This window comes from Lygodium microphyllum, chromosome 29 (assembly GCF_053477565.2).
Source record: "Lygodium microphyllum isolate KBCC chromosome 29, Lygodium_microphyllum_v1.1.10, whole genome shotgun sequence".
Lineage (NCBI taxonomy): Eukaryota > Viridiplantae > Streptophyta > Polypodiopsida > Schizaeales > Lygodiaceae > Lygodium > Lygodium microphyllum.
In genome coordinates this window covers 47710833-47724438 of record NC_141163.1, presented here as the reverse complement: position 1 = coordinate 47724438, position 13606 = coordinate 47710833, and the positions used below count along the sequence as shown (strand labels likewise).

The following is a 13606-nucleotide window of genomic DNA, read 5'->3' as shown; positions in this document are numbered from 1 at the left end:
AACTAATATAAGCCTCAAGGCTTAAGGCTTAATGCTTTGCCTTCATGGAACTCAAAGGTTTGTTTCAACAAGCCACTACTACCTTTAAACTTTTCATTTACATACCTTTCAAACACACAACATGATCTTGCAAGGATGCACTTTCTTGAAGATACCATGCAAGGATAGAGGGATTGGCTCAAGACTTATTGGATACAAAGGCTTGTAATAAGGCATAAAGCTAGAGTTCTACTTAGCTCATAGTGTTCTTTGAAATATGTATTGGCTCCTCACTTGTTTTGAAGTTTGTGATAGAAGAAGATGGAGGAGTATCAAAGACAAATGCAAAAGAGGCTCATCATACTACCATAAGATCTTGTAAACTAATCCCCATACCCCTTCTGGATTTGTTAAAAAGAGTGTTTATGTTGTATGTGGTGTGTGTGGAGTTATGGGTGGAAAGCATCCATGTAACAAACAACCATTTGATCTTTTGTCTGAGTTAGCCACTACCTTTACGAGCATTATCCTATTGTATAACTCGTTGGGATATAAAGGCCCGGTAACCTCCCTATATAGTACACGCACATTGTACATGTGAACGCACCCTTTACGTGCCCTAAGTATAAATACATTTTATAATTTGTGTACCAACACATTGTTGGTACACTCTAATCGTCTCGTACTTTTCACTCTGCTCTAACTCTCTTCAGCCGTCACACTCACGCTCACTCCTGCTCAATCTCCCTCTCAAAGTTACGCCCCTATTAGTCCAACAACTGGTATCAGAGCATTAGGTCCCACATGCTTCCCAAGATCAAACCAACTAACAGCATGGATTGCTTGACAAGTCTAGTCTGACCTGATGGGATCAACTGACAAGAGCTAGGCGCAACTGTCAGGTTGACGTGAAGGACCAAGATGGACTAGGATCAAGCGAGGTGCTAAGCGTGTGGCGACCAGCAGGCAGTAGTCGCAACGTGGAGTAGGTAGCACCAACAGGCGCATGTGGTAGGGAGTCACAACGACCTGCAGGGCGCACATGGGCACGACAGCAGGGTCAGCACGGGCTGAAGCATATTGGGCGACGACGGGCGACTAGCGAACACGTGGGCGACTGGCAGGCACAACAATTTGTGGAGGCGGACGACGACTTCATCGTGACGGGCAAGTGCACAACGGTCGACAATCAACGACCTCCCGTCAATCTCCCAAAAGTTAAAAGTTTCTTTTAATTTTTCAATTACACTCTTTTTTTACGAGAGTTCACACGCCAGAAGCACAGATCACAGATCTATGAGGACTCAAGCCAAAATTTTGGGGCTTTTCCCAAATATGACATAGCTCAAGCCTGTCCATGACTATCAAGTCAGAAATTGCTGACATTGCGAGCAGTGACCCAAATTTATTTGAGGATTTTGCCAAATTAGTCAAAATTTTGCCCCTTTGAGCAAAATTTCCTGACATTGCACCACAGAAACTTGGGGGTTTTCATGTATTGGCAAAGTTTTACTCAACTGGGTCAAACTGACTGACATTTATGCAATTTTGAACTTGAAATTTTGGGGATTTGCGTAGAATTTGGTAAATTTTTGCATCTTTTGCCCGTTTGTTGGCTAGTTCATGTACAAATAGCAAAAATTTGCTTCTGGTTGAGAAAGAACAACAACGCATTTTGTTGGTACAGCTTGTGTTTTTGCAAATTAGTGCATTTACTCGTGTTCAAGATAAAATGGCTGCAACTTCTTCCAGTTCAGACATCAAGAGTTTGATGGAGATCAAACGGTTTGATGGTCATGGCTTTGACCTTTGGAAAGACCATATGCAAGGCATTTTGTTCCTGAAGGATTGTGAGGATGCTTTGCAGGAAGATAAACCCGCACTAATGTCTGATGCAAATTGGGCCAAAGTGAATACAAAGGTTGTGGCTTACATAAAGATGGGTGCCACTGATGACATTCTGACAGACATTAAGGGTTTAGATACAAGTTATGCAATATGGGAAAACATGAAAACTACTTATGATATCACCACACCTGTTAATCAGGTGCATTTAATGCACAAGTTGGTGAATATGCGACTCGATGAGTCAAAGCCTGCAGCTCGGCACTTGAGTGCATTTACAAGGATTCTAAATTAGCTCAAAGATGCAAATTTGGACTATGATGATAAGTTGAGGGCGATCTTTTTTATCATGACACTACCAAACTCGTGGGAAACCTTGGTGGTTTCACTCAGCAATAACCCCAATTTCTCATATGATGGGGTGAGGGGTTCTATCTTGAATGAAGAAATTAGACCTATGTCTAGTGGAGAAGGCAGCAACTCAGCTTATAATGTAAGAGGCAGGGCTCAAAAGAAAAATGCAAATGCAGGGCAAAGAAACAGGAGCAAGAGCAAAAGAAAGGAAAAGAGTGACATTACTTGCTATCACTGTGGTCGAAAGGGCCACAAGAAACCTAATTGCAGGTATTACAATAAGGAACAAGAGAGAAAGAAGAATGCAATAGATAAAAAGAAGGAAGAAAAGACAGATGCATTGGAGATAACCAAAGGCAAAGAGAAGGCCAATGTGACCTCTAGCGTGGTCATTGAAAAGCTTTCAGATACACAGACTGCTGTATTATGTGCAGTTGATTATGAGCAGATTACCAAGGCTGATGTGATTGATGCACTCTTGTCAGTTGATGATGGTGTCACTCAGACTTGGATTGTAGACTCTGGTGCCTCTTTCCATGTGACTCCTTGCTTGGAGTGTTCTACTATGTTCAATGCAAGCAGTTATGGAAAGGTGTATCTTGGAAATAACCATGCTTGTAGCATTGATGGGACTGGCACAGTACACTTGTCTTTAGACAATGGTCAAGAGCTTGTGTTGAAAGATATCAAATATGTGCGTGGCATTAAAAAGAGTTTACTATCTGTTGGTCAGCTTAACTTGCATGGCTACGCCACACTATTTGGTGGTAGTTTGTGAAAAGTGAAAAAGGGTTCCATGCTGATTGCAAAAGGAACCAAGAAGGGCACTTTGTATTGCTTGCACTGTAAAGCCTTGAATGGCAAGTTTCTTGCAGTTGCTGAAATTTGCAGCCACTTGGAGTTATGGCATAAGAGATTAGGCCATATGAGCCAAAAAGGACTTGATGTCCTTACCTCTCTGAAGAGGGTTGATGGAAAAGGCTCTAAACTTGATTTTTGTAATGAGTGTCAGTTTGAAAAGCAAATAAAAATTTCATTTTACTCTAGTGTCTCACGTAGGTCCGATGTCTTGGACTTAGTGCATTCTGATGTATGTAGTATGCCCGTGAAATCGTTGGGTGGTGCTGCATATTTTGTCTCCTTTATTGATGACTGTTCCAAGAAGATTTGGATATATTTGCTGAAAAAGAAAAGTGAAGTGTTTGCTGTTTTTAAAACTTTTCATGCATTTGTGACCACTCAAACAGGTAGAAAGCTAAGATGCTTGAGAACTGATAATGGGGATGAGTTCACATCGACTGAATTCAAGTCCTTTTGTGACTTGCATGGTATGAAGAGGGAGCTTACAACCCCTTACAGCCCTTCTTCAAATGGGGTGGCTGAAAGATATAACAAGACTTTATGTGAAAGAGTGCGGTGCATGCTGTCCACTACTAATCTCCCTCATGCATTTTGGGGAGAGGCACACAAAACCGCGGTTCACATTTGCAACCGCTCTCCAAACAGGTCCTTAAATAATGGCATCCCTGAGGAGGTTTGGTTTGGCAAATCGGCCTCATATGACCATTTACGCATATTTGGCTATGATGCTTTTGTGTATGTTAGGGATGAGCTGAGGAATAAACTTGACCCAAAATCCACCAAAGGCACTTTCATGGGCTATGGTGATAAGGGTGAATTTGGCTACAAAGTGTGGTTACCTCAATCCAAGAAAATTATTTGCAGCCGTAATGTTGTGTTTAATGAGGCAAAAGTGCTAAAAGGCACCTTAGCCTCTAATGAAGATCTTAAAAAGGTAAAATTTCAGAGTTTGTAGCCAGCCATTACTTCAAAAAATGAGCCTCAAGGTGCTGTACCACAAGCTGAAACTGATGATCAACCGGTTATTTTTGAGCCAGATAATGATGGACAGCAAATAGAAGCACAAAGAGGTCATGAACAGCAAGATAGGCTTGCTGATTATGAAAATGCAGGTGCTGGAAATGAAAATGAAGGTGCTGTACAGCATGAACAGCATGCTGAAAATGGTTTACAGCAGCCAATAAATGCTGAGAATAATATACCTCCAAATGTAGACCCAATTCCTGAAAATGTTGATCATTGGGTACACACGTAAGAAGGCAACCACATAGATTTGACCCCTCCTTGCATTATGTGATGCTTATAGATTAGTGTGAGCCTCTTACATACAAAGAGGGCAAGTCATGTGAGTTCAACAGTAAGTGGAAGCTAGCTATGCAAGAAGAGATTCAATCTCTATATGCAAATGATACTTGGAATCTTGTGTCATTGCCCAAGGGAAGGAAGCCACTTCCAAACAAATGGGTGTACAAAGTCAAGACAGTTGATGGGAAACCCAAGTACAAGGCAAGGCTAGTTGCCAAAGATTATGCACAAAAGGAAAGGTTTGACTTCCAAGAGGTCTTCTCACTTGTTGTGAAGATGACCACTTTACGTGTGCTTTTTGCTCTTACTGTTGTTTTGGATTGAGAGCTGTATCAATTGGATGTAAAAACAGCTTTCTTACATGGTGACATTGATGAGGAAATCTACATGAAACAGCCCAAGGGCTTTGTAGTTCCTAGAAAAGAGCAAATGGTGTGTAAGCTAAAACGCAGCCTGTATGGGCTGAAACAAGCACCACGGCAGTGGTACAAAAAGTTTGACACTTTTATGCTATCTCATGAGTTTACATGCAGCCATGCAGATCATTACTTGTACATGAAAAAGGATACAGATGGCAGCCCCACCATACTTGTTTTGTATGTGGATGATATGTTACTAGCTGGGAAAAGAAAGACTGGCTTGGATGCTCTCAAAAATTAGCTGAAATCAGCTTTCTCCATGAAAGATTTTAGGAATGCATAACATATTTTGGGCATGAGGATTCGTAGAGATAGAATGCAGAAACTAGTGTTTTTATCTCAAGAAAAGTACATTGGAAAGGTACTCGACAGATTTAACATGGCTAAAGCTAAGCCTTTTGGGGTACCCTTACCTCCTTATCTCAAGCTTAGCAAAGCCAACAGCCCGAAAGATGATGTGGAAGTAAATGCTATGAAGGGAGTTCCTTATGTATCAACTTGTGGCTCTCTTATGTATGCTATGGTTGCTACTCGTCCAGACATTGCTCATGCATTGCATTCGACTAGTGGGAGTTGGTTAGCTAGAGGTAATTCCTTCCAACTTTCCTGAGGACATCATTAACATCCTACCCTATCCAAAAACTACTTTAATTTGTATCGTTCTTTATGACACTGTATTTGGTTTTGTGGTTATCGCCTACAATTGCAACTATAATCATGTGAAGCTGCCCTTGTATTGAGGTTATATCAATGTTGTTCTTGGATGGGTGGATGCTCGTCTTAGAACTACTAGCTCGCGTGGAGAGTGTGAAGATTCCAAATGAACTACCTAAAGTTGGATATAGTGTTGAGATGGTAGTGGAAGAGGATTTTGCCCTCTGAATGGTATTTGTGTTGTGTTGCTATATTGTGAATGGGTTGCTCTATTCCTCTCCCTTGTAACAAACCATAATGGAAAAAAAGCCTTGTTATGTAGGACTTCAATCCCTTATAAAGAAGCTAAGTTTATATAGTATTTTGGGCTTGGATTTTTGTGCCTATACTTCTCCTTGTACAAGTGTGTGGCTATAGAAGTATAAGTTTCTCGTCCTAGCAACATTAGACTTACCTCTAATACTTTACTTCCTAAACTAGCCTCACTGTCTCAAGCTTGGCACATCGCCTAAACCATCACTTGTCACATGCTTACAAGTAGTTATTCCCTTCTAACAAAATCCAACATCTCTATACATCTCCTTATCGGTAAATTCTTGGCAAGATTGTTGCATAATTTCTATGTTGCATGACATGTAATCCTGGAAACCCAAGGCTCTAATTAAGACGACAACCCACCACATAAGCCCTCAAGCCTCACTATTTTAAAAGTTATCTCTATCAGTTTAAGGGGTGGATTAAGCATGTTCCTTAAACTATACTTGACCACGTCTACATTGTAAAACACTTTGGCCTAAACTAGGCCTATCATTCCAAATCTAAAATACAACTCTAGCAAAGTGTATTTTCTCGTGTGTGAAATCAATAGGGTAATATTTAAATCTAGTCTCTAACCATTGACCCATTCTCTTAATCTTGTTTCTTTTATAAGGATAGTTATTTAATTTTTAATTAAACTATAAATGACAAAATACAAGGGAAATACCTAGAGCCTCATAAATGATGTTTGTGCGTTTGGCGATGATCCCTTACTGATGTCCAAATATCTCCATGATATTATAAAGATATTGAAGTGACAAGTTAGATAAATAAGAGATGGGTGGGATGGTAGTAGTTCCCACTTTCGATTCCGCATATGGAGGTGGCCAATTGCATCATTCGTGGATGCCACAATTTGCTCTCTCTCTCTCTCTCAACATAGCCTCCACACCAAGATGGTTGTTGGGGTTGGGGCAGTTTTGTTTGGTTTGTTTTTTTTGGGAGGGGGTGGGGGGGTTGGGGGGATGGGTTTTGCGCATGGAGGGGTGGAAGAGAGTGCTTGCCTAGTACCTACATGGCAAGCTAGGATTCAGGGAAAGGTACAATGGGGCATGAAGAGGAGGGTATGACAATGAGGAGACAAGGGGGGGTTTAGGGCGACTAGAGGAGGCAACTCTTGACCCAAGGGAGGGGCAACTAGCTAGTGACGCTAAGGGAATTTGATGGAGGCAATGGAAGTGATGGCAAAACAGCTACCAAGTGCATGGGAGAGGAGCGCTTACTAGGAATAACAAGGCTGATGAGGGGGATGGGGTCACCATAATGGCAACCTTCAAATGGCTGCAGCCCCTTTTTTATTTTTTTTAAATTAATAACTAACTAAACTAACCTTCTAGCTTAAACACTAACTAGCTAACCTACTCTACTAACTCATTACTAACCTCTCTTTTTTTTTATGCGCAAGGCGTTTTGAGTGCCTCCAATGAGTGTTGCATTTGACAGAGTTTGCACATGTACGCAAGGCGAGATGTTGGGTGCCCACACAAATCAGGTATATTACATGCTCTTTGATTCACATGCAAACCGTCCGGCTCACTCTTTTGCTGTTGTCACCTCAACATGATCTCAACTCAACATCCTATGATCCTTGATCAAGCAATGGCTAACTTAGAACTAAGAAGGGCTTTAAAAACCCCAAAATTATTGCAATAAATTGCAAGCGTTAATTGCTACATCCTTGGATATCACAATTAATCCTAGCACACCCACAATCAACCACAAACTCTCCTTGTGCTTTTTGACCACATGCAAACCTTCCGACTGACGCCCTTGCTATTATCACCTAAGGATGACGTCAACCCACAATCCTCTATGGTCGATCAACTAATGACTAACTTAGAAGTCAAAACCAAGAATGGCTTTGAGCACCCCAAAACTATTGACATTGCAAAGTAGGTTGTTACATCCTTGGATCTTGGATTGATTTCTACAACGTTGGCCATTGACTACTGCCCATTTAGTCACTCAACATGAACACATCTTGAAAGTTATGACAATTAAGGGTCTCTTCTATGTTTGTATAGCTTGTCCCATGCCATGTGTGCAAGTTGGAGATCTGCATGGGCATTACATTGGTAACAAAGTAACATCCTACTCTCCACCACATGACATGATCACTAGTAAAATATGCACAAAACATAGAAGCTCATCGGATCAAGACAATCCATGATCCATGGATCTACTCCTCTCCCTGACAAGGTAGTATGGGAACCTACTTGCAAAAGTTGGGATGGGAAGCACTCTGATGCACCTAGACGAAACCCATATTCAGATGATCGTGTGCAAGGTATGATGACATGGGTAGACAATTATGTGGCTAGCAATGCTACGAGAAGCATCAAGATCGAGTGTACAATCAACAAGTCACAATGGCAGCATAATCACGTGGGCAGCAGTTCGTGGATGGTGTTAGGCAAATGTTCACTTTTCTTTTAGTTGGACCTTCAAATTGTAATTACATGACAACTTAAAAGAAATCTGCAATTTTTTACATTGAAAAAGACAAGCTGCATTTATTTCAACATGTCACCTACATGATTACAAAGAGTAATAAAGGCAACTACAAGACAACTACAAAAGGGCATCCAAGTGATTGAAAGGTCATCATGAGGATCATGGCATCATTAATAGTCATCGTGTGATTGAGATCAACGGACATCTTCATCAACAGAGATCATGCCAAATTGTGGAGCACCGAAGGAAGTCTTACCCAAAAGCTAGAGTGTTCATGAGATTTGAGGCAAATTGGAGTGTTCATGACATGATTTGACCACATAATCCAACCTCAAAAGCTCCTAGGTCCTAAATGTGGTAGAGCTCTAGCAAATGGAAAAGGTCCAAAAGCCTATTAGAGTCATTATAACCTAGTCACTCGAAGGTCAAGACAAAAAGTATGATCATTCATCCACCCACATCATCGCTAAGGATCCATATTGACACTACCAACCATGACCACTAAGTTGCCCATCATGACCATATTGTTGTTTACAACAACTCTAATCCTTGCTAGTCACCCAAATAAGTTCAAATATTGACATCATTGTCCTCCATCTAATGTCAGCTAGCCTCACCAGAAGAATAATGTCTTGTTATAGGAAAATGAAGATAGAACCATCATTGGTAATGTCAAGCTCATCCATCCATAAATATTGATTGATAGGACAAGAATCTGGTGTCTTAATCCAATCCATGGCAAGCCAAAAGTTTGAATGTGCATGCATATGTATTTATATGTACCCATTGTATACTTGGCTTCTACGAAGTTCAAATTAATAGAGACTAAATACAAAAACCTAACCCTAGCAATACTTAGCTATCTCAAGAAGTCAAGAGAAATATGGGTAATGATACATTTGAAATACAACCTAGACATTTTTAGAAAAGGGATAGTACTGCATTTTCAAATGTAAAGCACCTTAGTATGCAGTCCACAACCCTTGAATGAGACAATATATCACTATAACAAACTTTGACAAGGAATAGACTGGACCAATGTATTCCACAACCCTTGAATGAGATAATGCATCCCTAAAATAAAGTTCAGCAAGGACTAGACATTGGACCGAGCAAAACACCACCATATTACAAGATGCCCCTTTTGAGGCTAATTGAGGGACAACTAATCATCCAAATGGGTCTCCCCTTCATGCGACTAGTTGCTTACAATGGTCTCATTATGGGAAATTGGATTTTTGGGATACATCAAAAGGGGACAAGTCAATCATCCGCTAAATAGTGCTCAAGGACACAAAAAAAAAAAGTCTCAAATGAACCTAGTACTTTGTATGGTTCTTTGTGGAATTGAGTCAAGCCTAGCCTAACTCAATCAAGCCTCTTATTGGTCAAGGTCAGCCATGTACTGTAAATAACAAGCATACCTCCCCATACTTGGAGAGGACAAAAGCTCCTATTTGTGATGAGAGCCCTCAATCCAACAAGACTTAGGAAGTTGATAATCAAACTCCAAATGTGCCATCCCAATTAATACCTATGCTCTCACAAACCTTCTAAGCGTGAAGCTTAGCATTGGAGAGAGGACCTCCAACCTTCTGCTATGACAAAGATCATACAATACATTACACCCCAAGCTGATCAATCTGATCCTCCCCAAACTGCCTCAAGTTTTGTTCAAACACTGCCATATATCCTCTTTGCATTGTTTGGCTCCAACCCTGCTGCGAAGCCTTGGATTATCATATATACTTTCAGTTAGCCATTCCTTTCCTCGCAAACATAACAGACTTCATAGATACTTAAAATCTCTAAGGTTCAGTACACAACCCCCATCAATGTGGGGGCAATCGGCAGAAGAGAAGATGGCAAGTCAACAGTTCACCAAGCAAGCAGCACAAACAATCATTATATGTTGTAGTCAATATGAATTTATGCATGCACATAATTAAGAATGCTAACCTTTATGATAGATAGAGTCACAATAGAGAAATGAAGATCCACTAGAGTGTTGCTGCTGCTTAGAGATGAAAGCAGATTTGAGGCAGTAAGCTGCACATAAGAATCATAAGAACACATTCCAATGCTGAGAATATGTTTGTCAAACATGACCATAAAAAATAATTATGTTGGAACTAATTGTCACCTTCAGGTCATCTTCGGCCAAAGGACATTGCAGGATTTCCGATATTCTAGCCGCATAGAAAATATCATTCAGTCCAGAATTAGAGGAAGTTAGAATGTCTGTGACCTCAGTGCATGTGGCTACTTCCTTCCTCTCGATTCCAAGAACTTGTAGGGACCTCAATGCCTGATACTTCTGTTCCAGGCTGTCAAGTAGCAAAATTGTATCGAACAAATGAAAGGCCTAATTCCATGCCTGAATAGCAAAACATTTAACACGGTACCAATTGATGCAGTGGCATTCTAAGCCCAATCACAACGCAAGTGCCAACATCGACATAAACCCACCACACATCTAGGACTATGTTCTTTCGCACAAACTGAAGATGCACAATGCCTATAAATTTATCGCGTCTGACCCTTATGGTGAGCATGGCGGTTTTAATTTGGAGCTGAATTCTGATTTGCCCATACCTTAAGATGTATAAAGCAATCCAATTACGTGACTTGTGAGAGCTCTTCTAGCTAGCGTGCACGCCGAAAGTTGAGAGGGACTAAGAGCACAAACCTGGCGAGATCATGATGTGATGAGAAAAGCTGTTCAGCAAAGGCCTTGTCTTTTGCAGAAAGGGGATGGAATCCTGCATCAGCAGCAGAGATCGCAAAGAGGCAGAGGAAGGCGAGTTGCAGAAATATCCTCGGTGCTCCAGCAGCTATCCAGAAAATGCAAACAACTTAGAAAAACCAAAACCTTGGTGCGATGGAGAAGAACGGATCGTTTTCTTGTAAAATGCTTGCCGGATCTACAAAAGCTTACGCTGGGGACGAGCTCTTTACCTGCGACAGCCATGGCGCCGCCAGCAGCAGCGAGACGCACAGATCAAAGAGCACGGGATGGAACCGTGTGACGAATCCACACACTGTCCCCGCAGGTTGTAAGGTGTATTTTAAAAGAAAAATGTGCACTAAGGTTTCGAGGGTTGATGATGATTCCTTGGTATAAAATTTTGGCCTGCTCTTTACCGACCTAGTTTACATCATCCCTTCTTATAAATGTGTTTGAAGGTCATCAAGACTACCATAGAACTAGTAGGATAGGAAGACATTAAGAGCCTTTGAAAGAAGTTTTCCACTGCACAAGCTGCTATCAACTACAACTTTAGAATTGCACTCCTAAGAGTTGAATATGACCATGCCAAAGGAAGACCTAATCCACACTTGCAGAGATGTTGGCTATAGTAATTGAGAACTCAAGGAGATGCATTTGACAGCATCAATCTCATCAATAGAGCCATCCTCTTGTAATATCCATCTTAGAGAGTCAGACTTGCTCCCATGCAAATTGTAAAGTCCAAGTGAGGTGTGAACTCAACAGATTTCAACTGAGTAAGTTGTAAAATGTAAAATGGTGTGTTTGATGTGAGAAAAGGCTAGTCTAAGCTAATGCAAAAGGAGGGTGCCCAAAAATTTGAGGCTAGTCTAAGCTAATGCAATGGAAGGGTGCCCAAAACTTTGAGGCCATCTATAAAAAGTAAAAACTGAATGGACAAGTTCATTATTGTGTAATGCAAACTTGACATCTCTCTTCTTGCTTCCTGCATGCTTCTTGGTTGTGTAAGAGAGGAAGAGATTGAGAGAGAGAGAGGGGAGGGGGGGAGACAGAGTGTGAGGTATAGTGAGAGAATGGTGGAGAAGCACTTGCTACATATTCTTCTTCATTTTCATCTTATTATTCTTCTTCGGGGAGCTTGCATGATGATCGAAGCAAAGGACATGGAGCTCACTTGAGGCATGTTGCAAGGATCATAGAGCCATTGATGAGAATGTAAATTTGTGAGTTCACCACATTACCCATAGCCGTGTTGCTCCAAATGCTTGAAACAATAGATATTCCATTAAGTTCAGCACATGTGGCTTGTGCAAGCGATGGTGTCGAAGCATTTGGGGTTGAAAGTCTACCATGGGGGTAAGAGATAGTAGGGTGAAGGGAGATTCAAGGAGAGCAATTGATGAAAGAGAAGGGGTTCGAGGAAATAGAAGATGTAGAAGAATACTCATAGAGGTAAAGCCTGTCAATTTGTTTTTGCATCCTAAGAAGATAAAGCCCTTGTAGACCAAAAAATGTGCATCAAACAATAGCTTCTTCTCTACTGCCCAAACTGCCAATCTGATGCTTCCGTTGGCTCCGAAAGGGGAGTAAATTATCAAGACATCTAGTCAGAATTCTCCCAGATCACTCCTTCTTCTCCCAGTTCGGAGTGATGTTTGTTGCTTGTAAACTACGATCGCGCGTTGCGCGCTTTCGCCAATCTTTCGTTTTGCATAAAAATCCCCAAAAATGGTTGAAAGCCACTTGCTTCTTTTTTTTTACATGTCATCCTATTCTAGAAGTTATCTATAACTTTTGGATATTTACAAGAAATAATATCCAAAATATAAAAAATCGGCTAAATTTGTCCAAAAATCTAGTATTTTTGAACCATCCACACTATGGACACTGACACTAATGACTAATATGGCATGACTCTCTAGATCAATAGGAAAGCCAAATGACGATGCACTCTAGAGTTTTTCACACTGTGTCTGCGTAGCGGCACAACATCCACTCCCTCTTAACTTGCACATCCTTCAACATGTGCCAAAGTCTTATGGATCTGCAGTGTCAAAAGAAATATCCTCTACCATGTTAATGTCTTCATCGTCTACCTCTTCTCCTTCCATATTCTCATGTTCATGCTCAGTATATCCAACTCCTTCAACTCATATGTGGAAGACTCCCTACATTTAAAGAGCTTGATACGTTTTCCAGCCCCACTGGAATCCTTAAAGTTGTCCCATCTATCTCATTTAATGCATATGTAGCTTTATCAAAAACAAACCTTACCACATATGGACCAAACCACCACTTTGCCATCTTTCAATTGGCACTATGTTGATTTTCCAAGATGTTGTCATAAACCAACACCCGGTCCCCTTCTTGTATAGCTCGTGGTTGTACTCTGTGTCGCATGTCAAACCTCTTCTTATTCTTGATCCTTGTAGTCTTCAGCTTTTTCATGGTTGTCTCAATGTCTTCAGGCCTTCTTTCTAACTATCTAACGTGTAGGACCAGCAACTCTTCTCTATTCAGACCCTCTTCCCATGGTAGAACACTCCAAGTAGCAATAGTATCCTCAATAGGGATGATTAGTTGTTGTTCATACATTAGTTTAGCACGCATACACCCTGTAGCTGCACTATGAGTGGTCCTATCAGCCCATAAAGCAAAGGGTAACATTCTTGACCACTCTTTCATC

At 40.9% G+C, this 13606-nt stretch overlaps 1 protein-coding gene across 1 annotated transcript in view; it reads right to left on the bottom strand.

Annotated features, from left to right (window-relative positions):
- HAP6 (ribophorin II (RPN2) family protein) overlaps window positions 1-11324 on the bottom strand; it is a 77777-nt gene extending 66453 nt beyond the window's left edge. The window contains exons 1-4 of the mRNA XM_087672116.1: window positions 11148-11324; window positions 10879-11023; window positions 10333-10516; window positions 10149-10238 (exon numbers count right to left, since the gene is read on the bottom strand). Coding sequence (XP_087528242.1) covers window positions 10149-10238; window positions 10333-10516; window positions 10879-11023; window positions 11148-11160 — 432 coding nt within the window. The 5' untranslated portion in view covers window positions 11161-11324. The remainder of the gene's footprint in view (window positions 1-10148; window positions 10239-10332; window positions 10517-10878; window positions 11024-11147) is intronic.
- Between the last annotated feature and the right edge of the window lie 2282 nt (window positions 11325-13606).